Source organism: Salmo salar, chromosome ssa21 (assembly GCF_905237065.1).
Source record: "Salmo salar chromosome ssa21, Ssal_v3.1, whole genome shotgun sequence".
Classification (NCBI taxonomy): Eukaryota; Metazoa; Chordata; class Actinopteri; order Salmoniformes; family Salmonidae; genus Salmo; species Salmo salar.
In genome coordinates this window covers 353,233-366,390 of record NC_059462.1, presented here as the reverse complement: position 1 = coordinate 366,390, position 13,158 = coordinate 353,233, and the positions used below count along the sequence as shown (strand labels likewise).

The window sequence follows — 13,158 nt, the reverse complement described above, 5'->3', positions numbered from 1 at the left end:
CGAATGCTGCCATCAATCCACGGTTTCTGGTTGGGGAATGTTTTAATAGACGCTGTGGGTACAACATCACCGATGCACTTGCTAATAAACTCGCTCACCGATTCACCGTATTCATCAATGTTGTTGTTCGACGCTATGCGGAACATATCCCAGTCCACGTGATCGAAGCAATCTTGAAGCGTGGAATCCGATTGGTCGGACCAGCGTTGAACAGACCTGAGCACGGGTGCTTCCTATTTTAGTTTCTGTCTATAGGCTGGGAGCAACAAAATGGAGTCGTGGTCAGCTTTTCCGAAAGGAGGGCGGGGGAGGGCTTTATATGCGTCGCGGAAGTTAGAATAACAATGATCCAGGGTTTTGCCAGCCCAGGTCGCGCAATCAATATTCTGGTAAAATTTAGGGAGCCTTGTTTTCAGATTAGCCTTGTTAAAATCCCCAGCTACAATAAATGCAGCCTCAGGATATGTGGTTTCCAGTTTACATAGAGTCATATGAAGTTTTTTCAGGGCCGTCGATGTGTCAGCTTGGGGGGGTGATATACACGACCGTGATTAAAATCAAAGACAATTGTCTTGGAAGATAATGCGGTCGGCCTTTGATTGTAAGGAATTCTAAGTCAGGTGAACAAAAGGACTTGAGTTCCTGTATGTTGTTATGATCACATCACGTCTCGTTAATCATAAGGCATACCCCCCCAACCTTCTTCTTACCAGAGAGATGGTTGTTTCTGTCGGCGCGATGCGTGAATAAACCAGGTGGCTGTACCAACTTTGATAGGGTGTCTCGAGTGAGCCATGTTTCCGTGAAACAAAGAACGTTACAGTCTGATGTCTCTCTGGAAGACAAGGCTTGCTCGGATTTCGTCTACCTTGTTGTCAGGAGACTGGACATCGGCAAGTAGTATGCTCAGGAGCGGTGCGCAATGTTCCCATCTACGGCACCTGACCAGCAGACCGCTCCGTCTGCCCCATCTGCGGCGTCGTTGTTTTGGGTTGACGGCTGGGATCCGAGACATTGTCCTGGGTGACGGACCAAACAGAGGATCCGCTTCAGGAAAGTTGTATTCCTGGTCGTAATGTTGGTGAGTTGACATTGCTCTTATATCCAATAGTTCCTCTCGACTGTATGTAATAAAACCTAAGATTTCCTATGGTAACAATGTAAGAAATGACACAAAAAAACCTAAATACTGTATAGTTTCCTAGGAACGCGAAGCGAGGCGGCCATCTCCGTCGGAAGTTACACCAGCTCTGTCAGGAGGAATGGGCCAAAATTCACCCAATTTATTGTGGGAAGCTTGTGGAAGACTACCCGAAACGTTTGACCCAAGTTAAACAATTTAAAGGCAATTCTACCAAATACTAATTGAGTGTATGTAAACTTCTGACCCACTGGGAATGTGATGAAAGAAATAAAAGCTGAAATAAATCTCTCTACACTATTATTCTGACATTTCACATTCTTAAAATAAAGTGGTGATGTAAGACAGGGAATTTTTACTAGGATTAAATGTCAAGAATTGTGAAAAATGAGTTGAAATGTGTTTGGCTAAGGAGAATGTAAACTTCCGACTTCAACTGCACATTATCAAGCATTTCACACATATCCAGATACTGACTGTTAGCACTTGGTGGTCTATAGCAGCTTCCCACAAGAATGGGCTTTAGGTGAGGCAGATGAACCTGTCGCCATATTACTTCAACAGTAATTAACATTAGATCATCTCTAAGCTTTACAGGAATGTGGTTCTGAATATAGACCGAAACACCGCCTCCGTTGGCATTTCTGCCTTTTTCGTAGACGTTATAACCATGTATTGCTACCACTGTATCAAAGGTATTATCTAAGTGAGTTTTAGAGATCTGTCAGAATATGGTTGTCATCTGTTACAAGCAAGTTATTGATTTTATGGACCTTGTTTCTTAGGCTGCATCTGTTAATATGGGCCATTTTTAGCACTTTTCTGGGTTGCTTGATTGATAAGCTTCCCAGTAAAGCATTAAAAACAAAGGTAGATTTACTCAAGATATTTACATTGGAGCTGATAGTGCAGAGTGAGCTGCATAAAGTGGTCTTCCTACTATTGCACACCGCCTCAGTGCTAACAGCGTAACTCTGGTTTATAGGCTAATGATTACTGTTTACAATAGCTGTAGGACAAACATATGTATTCGGTGCAACTGGGGGTACATAAATTAAAATCACTTGCATTGTTTGCCAATGCCCCTAAGATCATGTACATTTGATGCAGCATTATGCCGACTCATTGTCACAACGGTAAGGATTAACTGAGCTGGTCTTGGATCATTTACCAGTCATTGTTTCAACGCAGCCTTGAAATGCGTGGACAGAGTCCAGGAGCCAAGATGATTAGGATGGACTCCTTCATTCCTGTAGAGCATCTTCTGTTTCCAGAAGGTGTCAAAGTTATCAATAAAAGTGACTCCAGCAGAGCTACAGTAGTCTTTTAGCCAGATGTGTAATGCCAGCAGTCTGCTGAATCTTTCACACCCGCGGCCCAACGATGGTACTGGTCCTGAAATTACTGGCCGTTTTTTTGGAGTCTTTTAATGCTAAAATCAGTTCTTTAAAATCTATTTCCAAATGTTCTGAGCTAGCCCTCCTGATGTCGTTTGACCCTACATGGACTACAACAGTGTCAGCTCCCGGTACCTGTGGTAGAACAGTGGAAGCAGCGTTGTTATGTCCTATGAGCTTCGACATTTAGCTCAGGTGAATCCTGTTTCCATTGTTCTTCCTTGATGCCTTCTACAACTTTATTGGAGTCCACCTGTGGTAAATTCAATTGATTGGACATGATTTGGAAAGGCACACACCTGTCAATATAAGGTCCCACAGTTGGCAGTGCATGTCAGAGCAAAAACCAAGCCATGCGGTCAAAGGAATTGTCCATAGAGCTCAGACACAGGATTGTGTCAAGGCACAGAGCTGGGGAAGGCTACCAAAACATTTTTGAAGCATTGAAAGTCCCCAAGAACACAGTGGCCTACATCATTCTTAAATAGAAGAAGTTTGCAACCACCAAGACTCTTCCTAGATCTGGCCGCCTGGCCAAACTGAGCAATCGGGGGACAAGGGCCTTGGTCAGGGAGGTGACCAAGAACCCAATGGTCACTGACAGAGCTCCAGATTTCCTCTGTGGAGATGGGAGAACCTTCCAGAATGACATCTCTGCAGCACTCCACCAATCAGACCTTGATGGAAGTGGCCAAACGGAAGCCACTCCTCAGTAAAAGGCACATGACAGCCCGCTTAGAGTTTACCAGAAGGCTCCTAAAGGACTCAGACAATGACAAAAGGATTTTCTGGTCTGATCAAACTAATATTGAACTCTAAATCGCCTGAATGCCACATCTGGAAGAAACCTGGCACCATCCTTACGGTGAAACATGGTGGTGATAGCATCATTCTGCGGGGATGTTTTTCAGTGGCAAGGACTGGGAGGACTAGTCAAGATCGAGAGAAAGATGAATGGAGCAAAGTACAGAGAGATCCTTGATGAAACCTGCTCCAGAGTGCTCAGGACCTCAGACAGGGGTGTCTCAATGTCCTTAAGTGACCCAGCCAGAGCCCGGACTTGAACCTGATCGAACATCTCTGGAGCGACCTGAAAATAGCTGTGCAGCAACACTCCCCATCCAACCTGACAGAGCTTGAGAGGATCTGCAGAGAAGAATGGGAGAAACTCCCATAATACAGGTGTGCCAAGCTTGTAGCGAAGACTCAAGACTGTAATTGCTGCCAAAAGTGTTTCAGCAAGGTACTGCGTAAAGGGTCTGACTACTTATGTAAATATGATATTTCCATTTTTAATACATTTGCAAACAATTCTAAAAACCTCTTTTTCGCTTTGTCATTATGGGGCATTGTGTGTAGATTGACGAGGGGGAAAAAAACAACTTAATACATTTTAGCATAAGGCTGTAACATTACAAAATGTGGATAAAGTCAAGGGGTCTAAATACTTTCTGAATGCACTTTGTGCGTGTGGGTTTTGTGGGAGAGAGTACGTACTTGTTTAATCCACTTCAATCAGAGTAAATGAAGTGGAGACAGGTTAAAGAAGGATTTTTAAGTCCGGAGACATGGATAACCCACGTGTGCCATTCAGAGGGTGAATGGGCAAGACAAAATATTTAAGTGCCTTTGAACAGGGTATGGTAGTAGGTGCCAGGTGCACCGGTTTGAGTCAAGAACTGCAACGCTGCTGGGTTTTTCCACGCTCAACAGTTTCCCGTGTGTATCAAGAATGGTTCACCACCCAAAGGACATCCAGCAAACCGGACAACTGTGGGAAGCATTAGAGTCAACATGGGCCAGCATCCCTGTGGAACGCTTTTGACATCTTGTAGAGTCCATCCCCTAACGAATTGAGGCTGTTCTGAGGGCAAAAGGGGGGTGCAACTCAATATTAGGAAGGTGTTCTTAAGTGTATAGTGTGTATAGTGTATAGTGTGAGCGTGCATCGAGTCAGTGGAAGATATGGTCATTGCAGATAGCCATAATTAAATGGTTACCCGGGCTATTTAGCATTCTTATTTAGCATTCTTATGGCTTAGGGATAGAAGCTGTCTCGGAGCCTGTTGGTCCGAGAGCCTGTGCTTCGGTACTGTTTGCCGGACGATAGCAGAGTGAACAGTCTAGGTCTTCGGTGGCTAGAGTTTTTGGCAATTTTTCAAGCCTTCCCCTGACACCGCCTGATACAGAAGTCCTGGATGGCAGGGAGCATTTGCGGTGCAATTGCAATTCCAAGCGGTGATGCAGCCAGTCAAGATACTTTTTGAGAATCCGAGGGCCCATGCCAAATCTTTTCAGCCTCCTGAGGGGGAAGAGGTGCTGTAATGCCCTCTTCACAACTGTGCGGGTGTGTTTGGACCATGTTAAGTTCTTAGTGTTGTGGACACAGAGGAACTTGAAGGCCTCGACCCACACCACTACAGCCCCATTGATGTGGATGGGTGAGTGATCTCCCCTTTCTTCTGCAGTCCACGATCAGCTCCTTGGGCTTACTGGCGTTGAGGGAGAGGTTGTTATCCTGACACCACACTGCTAAGTCTCCGACCTTCTCCCTGTAGGCCGTCTCATCGCCGTCGGTGATTAGGCCTACCAACGTTGTGTCGTCAGAAAACTTGGTGTTGGATGCACCGAGCTTTAGTCTGTAAATAGCATTCTCACATAGTTATTTCCCCTCCTGTCCAATGGGAGAGGGCAGTGTGAAATGCAATTGAGATTGTGTCATTTGTGGATCTGTTGTGGCGGTATGTAAATTGGAGTGGGTCCAGGGTGTTTGGGATGATGATGTTGATTTGTGTCATGTCCATCTTTTCAAAGCACTTCATAATTATAGATGTGAGTGCTACAGGGTGATAGTCATTTAGGCAGGTTAACTTAGAGTTATTGTGAACAGTTTGAAACATGTTGGGTTTACAGACTGGAACAAGGAGAGATAGAAAATGTCAGTGAAGACACTCACCAGCTGGTCTGCCAATGCTTTGAGAACGTGCCCTGGTATTCCGTCTGGCCCGGTGGCCTTGCGAGCGTTAACCTGTTTAAAAGTTGTACTCACATTGGCCACAGAGAGTGGGATCATTTGGAAAAGGGGCTTTCACGCAAGACTCAGTGTTTTATGGCACTCGTTTGGGAGTTCTCCATCACTGTGCATCTCACGACTGGGTTTCCCTTTGTAACCCGATAGAACCTGCAAGCCCTGCGTCAGAGCCGGCGTAATTAGATTCCACCTTCCTCCAATATTGTCCTTTAGCATGTTTGAGGTCTCGGAGGTCGGAGCGGGCTTTCTTGCATGTGTCCATGTCCTGTTTCTTGTAAGCAGTAGCTCTAGCCTTTTGCCCAGTGCGGATATTGCCTGTAATCCATGGTTTTTGGTTTGGATATGTTTGTATAGTCACTGTGGGGACAACGTTGTCTATGCACTTATTAATGAAGCCCGTGACTGGTAAAGTGGTAAACTCCTCAATGCTATTGGGTGAATTCTGGAACATATCCCAGTCTGTACTAGCAAAACAGTATTGTAGCCTTGCGTCTGCTACATCGGACCACTTCTATATTGAGCGCATCACTGGTACATCCTGTTTGAGCTTTTGTTTGTGAACAGGAAACAGGAGAATAGCGTCATGACAGATTTGTTGAAAGGAGAGCCTTGTATGCGTTTCTGTGGGTAGAATAAAAGTGGTCTAGAGTTTTAGTACCCCTAGTGGCTCAGGAGACGTGTTGGTAAAAGTGAGGTACAACGGTTTTAAGTCTCCCAGCTTTAAAGTCTCCACCCACCAGAAACATTGCCTCTGGGTGAGTGGTTTTCTTGTTTTTTTATGGCCCTATATATAGTTTGTTGAGTGCATTAGCAGTGTAGGTTCTATGAGGGATTTAGACATTCGTGAAAATTACAGATGACAACTCTTGGTAGATTATGCAGCTCACCTAGAGGTATTCTTTATCAGGTGAGCAAAAGCTTAAGATTTCTTTCACAACGGAAGCAGCGCACTAGTTGTTGTTTATGAAGAGGCACACCCCTTCCCCTTTGGACTTGCCCGAGGCCGCCTTTGTCCAATCATGCCGCTGCATGGAGAAACCACTGAGTTCTACGTATAGTCATCCATCCACATCTCTGCAAGACATACAACATTGCAGCTTTTCAAGTTTGTCTGATGGAAGAGCTTTGTTCGAGAGTCTCTTATCTTATTCCCGCTTGACTGGACATTTGCCAACAGAACAGAGGGGAGTGCCAGTCGATTTTATCTTCGTCTCAGTCTCACAAGGAAGCCAGCTCGTCTACCTGCAGCGTTTTGGTAGCCCATAAAACAAAGGCATGAACAAGGGAACATCTGAGTCGATGTTGAATTCGAAATCAAGGTTACCAACTGTCGATCTGATGTCCAGAAGTACTTAGCGGTCATGTGATAATAGTATGAACTTTCTGTACAAAAAAAGTAAAGATAAACATGAAAAAAAGTCACTAAATAGCCATCTCCGTCGGCGCCATCTTGAATCACATCCATGCGTATTCTCGTCTGTCTAGGTGTGTGTTCTCATCCATACTTACTGGATTCTCCATCCTCTCCCTTGCTGGCAGAGCCGGTGAAGAACACGCTGCCATCCTCGGCCACAAGCAGGGCGTGTGAGCCGTCATGGCCCACCGAGAACTGGATGATCTTAGGGGACTTGGTGACAGGCAGCTCCACCCATTTACCTTCCGACAGACCACCTTGCTTGATGCCAAGGCTCTGATATTTCCCGGTGTAGTAGATCTGAGGGAGGGAGGGGCAGGGTGGAGAGGGAGAGGCAGGGTGGAGAGAGAAAATATTTAAAAAGGAACTCCTGTGAAAAACTAACTTTAACGGTTGAAAACCTCTAACTTTACCATGGTCTCACACCGGACGCTTCGGCTGAAAAGGAGTGTTCTGATTATCACAACATCAGTGAAGCACAAAAGCTAATTGGCTCAAGTTGTCTAGCTTACTACTACCTCCAGACACAAATGAGAGAAAACCTCACTGGACCACTTTACTTGCTACAGCAGAGCTGCTTAGACTGTTTTCAAGTTGTTTAGACCGGTGTGTGACTGTTTCCAGAAACAATGTACGAACACATCCCACGTACGAAGACACACACAAGAAACACTCACACCAAAGCATGCCTCCAAGTCTCAAATCTCGTCTTTTCAGTTGCATTTCTTAATGACGAGGAGGAAAACTGAGGCAAAATCAGCCAATTCAGCCCCTCAAAAAATTTGGGCCAAATCACCTTAACGCTCGTGGGATGTTAAGGCCTATTTGGATAGGGCTAAATTCTGTTCAAAACAAACCAGGGTACGACCGCATACAAACATTGTGATCATAAAAGTTGACACTACATGACATGAGTTCTATGATCTGGAAACATGAAGTTCACATTTGGATTCACAGATGTTTGGCTTATAACATCAAAGTGGTATTTATTATAATCCTCAACGTCTCATCATTCAGAATGCATTGAGTTCTCTTAATTTACAGCATTTCCCTCACTCAGACATAAGAAAAATGGCAAAAGTTGCCCGATTACCGGGAGGGATGGGACTTTAAGGTAACTGTGACTTCCCCCGCCATGTCTGGGTGCCATTTTTGCTGCACTAGCTGGTGGGAAACACTTCAGTAAAATTGACCTGAAACAGGCTTACCTGCAACTACCTGTTGAAAAGAGCTCCAAACAGTACCTGACAAACACACACAAAGGTCTATACAGGTATAACCGCCTGGTTTTTGGCATTTCATCAGCCCCAGCCATATGGCAACGAACTATTGACCACATCTTTCAAGAAATCCCAGGAACCCAATGTATCCTGGATGACATGATCATAACAGGATGCAGACACAAAGATCACATGGCTAACCTGGAAAAGGTCCTGAGAAGACTGAAAGAGTATGGACTACAGGCAAACTTACAGAAGTCTGAGTTCTTAAAGACAAGACAGTCTTCTGTGAACATGAAATCGACCGCAATGGATTGCACAAAACACAGGACAAAATTGACGCAGTGGTACAGGCACCACGACCGCAAAACGTGACATCTTTCACTGGACTGACCAATTACTACAGAAGATTCCTCCCAAACCTTTTCAGCCTCTCAATCAGCTCCTGGAAAAGAATAGGACATATCAGTGGACAGCACAGTGTGAAAATGTGTTTCTTGAGGCAAAACGGCTCATCACATCTGAACAGGTCCTGATGCATTACGACCCCAAACTGCCAGTGAAATTAACTTGTTGTGCGTCCCCTTATGGCTTAGGGGCGGGTCCTTTCAAACACACTGAAAGATGGGTCAGAGGCCAATGCCCTTTGCGTCACGAAGATTGAATAATGCAGAGAAGAACTATCGACAAATAAGTCCTGGCACTAATGTGGGGCATCAAGAAATTCCAAGCATACCTATATGGCATTTCACACTGGTTATGGATCACCAGCCACTGCTTTCCATATTCAGTCCAAAGAAAGGCATTCCGGCAATGACAATGGCCAGGTTACAGCTATACGCCTCGCTCCTTGCCGGTCATATGAAAGACATTGAGTTTAAGCCGTCGTCCCTCCACACAAATGCTGATGAATTATACAGACTGCCTTGTACAAGAGAAAGACAAAGGAGTGTGCATGCAGTGGACATTTTCCATACCTCTCAGCTCAAGGCACTACCTGTCACAAACACTATTACCAACCAGGAGACAAGGAAAGATGTGACATTGTCAAAAGTATATACCTACACCATGTCAGGATGGCCAGCTACAGGCAGAAAGGAGCTGACTCCTTCACATGCCTGCTCCTGTCCCAGAGAATTCATGTGAACTACGCCAGCCCCTTTGAAAAGCACGTTTCTGGTTATAGTTGATGCCCATTCCAAATGGCCAGAGGTGTTTCTCCTCCACCTCAGCTCAGACAATAGTGTGTCTCAGAACAACATTTGCACGCTTCAGATTGCGTCTGCAGCTGGTATGCGACAGCACGCAAGCTTTCGTAAGTGACGAGTTTACAAGATTCATGTCAGTAAACGGAATCAAACAACCTCAGTTCAGTACCAACCTGTCACCATGCAAACCCTAAAGCAAGGACTCGAGACAAAACGAGAGAAATGGACTTTGCAAACAAAACCGGCCAAGTTCCTGGCCTCCTACCGAAACACCCCACGACAAATGAAAGCCCAGCAACACTGATGTTCAGGTGGCCTCTCGGCACACAGCTGGACATCATGAAGCCAAACAGATATAATGAAGTGCTGAACAAACAAGCCAAGATGCTCTCCAGCGGCCGGAAGCGCCATCTCTGAACAGGACAGGAAGTGATGGTGCGAGACTACAGAAGGGGAGGGAAATGGACCAGATGGACAGTACACGCACAAACGGGACACAGAACTTACTAGGTTCAAGTGAGCCCAGACAATGCGGCGCCGTCACATTAACCAAATGCATTCCACAGAAAACAGAACAACAATTGAGAGAGAACAGGTACAGAGAGCTTCTGGGAAAGACACACGGGTAACTGTAGAGGGCGATGGGACAGTACAGAGACCCCAAAGTTGAAAGAAGGGAACGTGTTGATGAAGGTGCTGCTATAGCAGAAGCTATATATTCAAGCACACACTGAGGATGTGCAGGAACCTCCAGACAATCCAAAACGCTACCCGGAACGAAGGCACCATCCACCAGACAGACTGGACTGAAACAAACAAACAAACAAACAAACAGAAGCAAAACATATGACTGTTCAAGTTCAAATCAAAGATGCAAAATAACTACAAGTTCTAGGAAATGTTTCTGTTGTGGTTTGGTAAAAGTAACTGATTGTATAAGAGAATGAATGTTATGTTCTGTTAATTACTGATGTCCCCTTTAAGAACGGAGCACCCTTGGTCATGCGCAGAGCTAGTCTGTTATTCTTGTACTAACTAGCTTTAGTAAATATGAAGCTCCAGTTCACTTCCTTGCATTTGGAGTATTTCCTATTATATTAATTAATAATAAGAGCTAAGACACCTCAACTGATAAAAATTATATTAGCTAGCTAGCTAGATTGAAACTGCTGGGGGAAAGCAAGCTAACTTAACCTAACTCACACCATCAGTAGCTAGCTATGTGGACTGTAGCAAGGTTTCTAGAATATAACAACTATATACAGTACCAGTCATCAGTAGCTAGCTATGTGGATTGTAGGAAGGTTTCTAGAATATAACAACAATATACAGTACCAGTCATCAGTAGCTAGCTATGTGGACTGTAGCAAGGTTTCTAGAATATAACAACGATATACAGTACCAGTCATCAGTAGCTAGCTATGTGGACTGTAGCAAGGTTTCTAGAATATAACAACGATATACAGTACCAGTCATCAGTAGCTAGCTATGTGGACTGTAGCAAGGTTTCGAGAATATAACAACAATATACAGTACCAGTCAAAAGGTTGGACACACCTACTCATTCAAGGGTTTTTCTTTATTTTTACATCGTAAAATAATACCGAAGACATCAAAACTATGAAATAACATATGGAATCACGTAGTAACAAAAAAAAGTGTTAAACAAATCTAAATGTATTTTATATTTGAGATTCTTCAAAGTAGCCACCCTTTGCTTTGATGACAGCTTTGCACACTCTCGGCATTCTCTCAAACTGCTTCATGAGGAATTATTTTCCAATAGTCTTGAAGGAGTTCCAACATATGCTGAGCACTTGTTGGATGCTTTTCCTTCACTTTTCAGTCCAACTCATCCCAAACCATCTCAATCTGATGCAGCACTCCATCACTCTCCTCCTTGGTTAAATAGCCCTTACACAGTCTCACAAAGACGCAGCGGTTGGAACCAAAACTCTCAAATTTCAGACCAAAGGACAGATTTCCACCGGTTTAATGTCCATTGCTCGTGTTTCTTGGCTCAAACAAATCTCTTCTTCATTTGTGTCCTTTAGTAGCAAATCGACCGTGAAGGCCTGATTCAAGCAGTCTCATCTGAATAGTTGATGTTGAGATGTGTTTGTTACTTGAACTATGTGAAGCATTTATTTGGGCTGCAATTTCTGAGGCTGGTAACTCTACTGAACTTTTTCCCTGCAGCAGAGTTAACTCTGGGTCTTCCTTTCCTGTGGCAGTCCTCATAAGTGCCAGTTTCATCATAGCGCTTGATGGTTTTTGCGACTGAACTTGAAGAAGCCTTTAAAGTTCTTGAAATTCTCCGGATTGACTGACCTTCATGTCTTAAAGTAATGAAGGACTGTCATTTATCTTTGCTTATTTGAGCTGTTATTGACATAATATGAACTTGGTCATTTACCAAATAGGGCTATCTTCTGTATACCACCCCTATTTATTTTTTGACATATCACATTGATACATACACTGAGAGTACAAAACATTAAGAACACTGCTCTTTTCATGACAGACTGATCAGGTTAAAGCTATGATCCCTTATTGATGTCACTTGTTAAATCCACTTCGATCAATGTAGATGAAGGGGAGGGGACAGGTTAAAGGATTTTAAAGTCATGAGACAATTGAGACATGGATAACGTATGTGTGCCATTCAGAGGGTGAATGGGCAAGACAAAAGATTTAAGTGCCTTTGAACAGGGTATGGTTGTAGGTGCCAGGTGCACCGGTTTGTGTCAAGAACTGCAATGCTGCCGGGCTTTTCCATGCTGAACAGTTTCCCGTGGCATCAAGAACAGTTCACCACCCAAAGGACATCCAGCCAAATTGACAACTGTGGGAAGCATTTGCATCACCATGGGCCAGCATCCTTGTGGAGTCCATGCCCTGACAAATTAAGGCTGATCTGAGGGGAAAAGGGGGTGGTGCAACTCAATATTAGGAAGGTGTTCCTAATGTTTGGTATACTCAGTGTATATGTACTAATTATTGTTGTTTGGGGGGTGGGGGCGGGGGTACAATTATACATGGCATTTAAACCAACTCATTGACTAGATTTCAGTTGATTTGGTATCAAATACTTAAACACTGCACAGTTACCCTTATCTCAGAGATCTGAACTGTGGATTATAGTATTGTCATGACTCTCGCTCCTAGGTGAGGATCAAAGATGGCTCCAATGAGCGTACGCTAACTCCCACAGTACTGATCCAGTATTGACGGAAGTCCCGCCTTCGCGGGAATTCCATGTGGTTTCAGCCCCAGGGATAAGTGACCCTGGTGGTGAATGTATACTCACATTTCAACTACTGGTTACACTTATGATATCCAGTCAATCTCAACTGATTGGATATCGGTGTGTCATTTAATTTATGAGATATTTTTTACATTTTCACATTAACCTGAAAGCATTGCTGCATCCAGGTTAATTAAAGTTTATTTCCCAGATAGCCTATACAGGTATGATTGATCATTAACGTTGATTAATCATTTAAATTTGCTTTTGCAAATTCATTCACATTCAACATTACTGATCCAGTATTGATGGTCCATTAACGTCTTAAAATAGATTAAAATCTGTTTTTTTTAAGCTTCCAATGAATCAAACTTTGGAAAAAATAAAAATGATAATATGCAAGCTAGAAATAGAGACAAATGCTCTCCAAAATCAACCATCAGGCGCAGGCCTTGTAAAGGTTCTCTCCAGTTTAGCCCTGATGTATCACCATCAGATAT

At 43.9% G+C, this 13,158-nt stretch overlaps 1 protein-coding gene across 8 annotated transcripts in view; it reads right to left on the bottom strand.

Moving 5' to 3' along the window:
- LOC106581613 (E3 ubiquitin-protein ligase MYCBP2) overlaps positions 1 to 13,158 on the bottom strand; it is a 383,302-nt gene that overhangs the window by 239,927 nt on the left and 130,217 nt on the right. For all 8 annotated transcript variants that reach the window (XM_045704972.1, XM_045704966.1, XM_045704969.1 and 5 more), the window contains one exon: positions 7,079 to 7,283. In XM_045704972.1, coding sequence (XP_045560928.1) covers positions 7,079 to 7,283 — 205 coding nt within the window. The remainder of the gene's footprint in view (positions 1 to 7,078; positions 7,284 to 13,158) is intronic.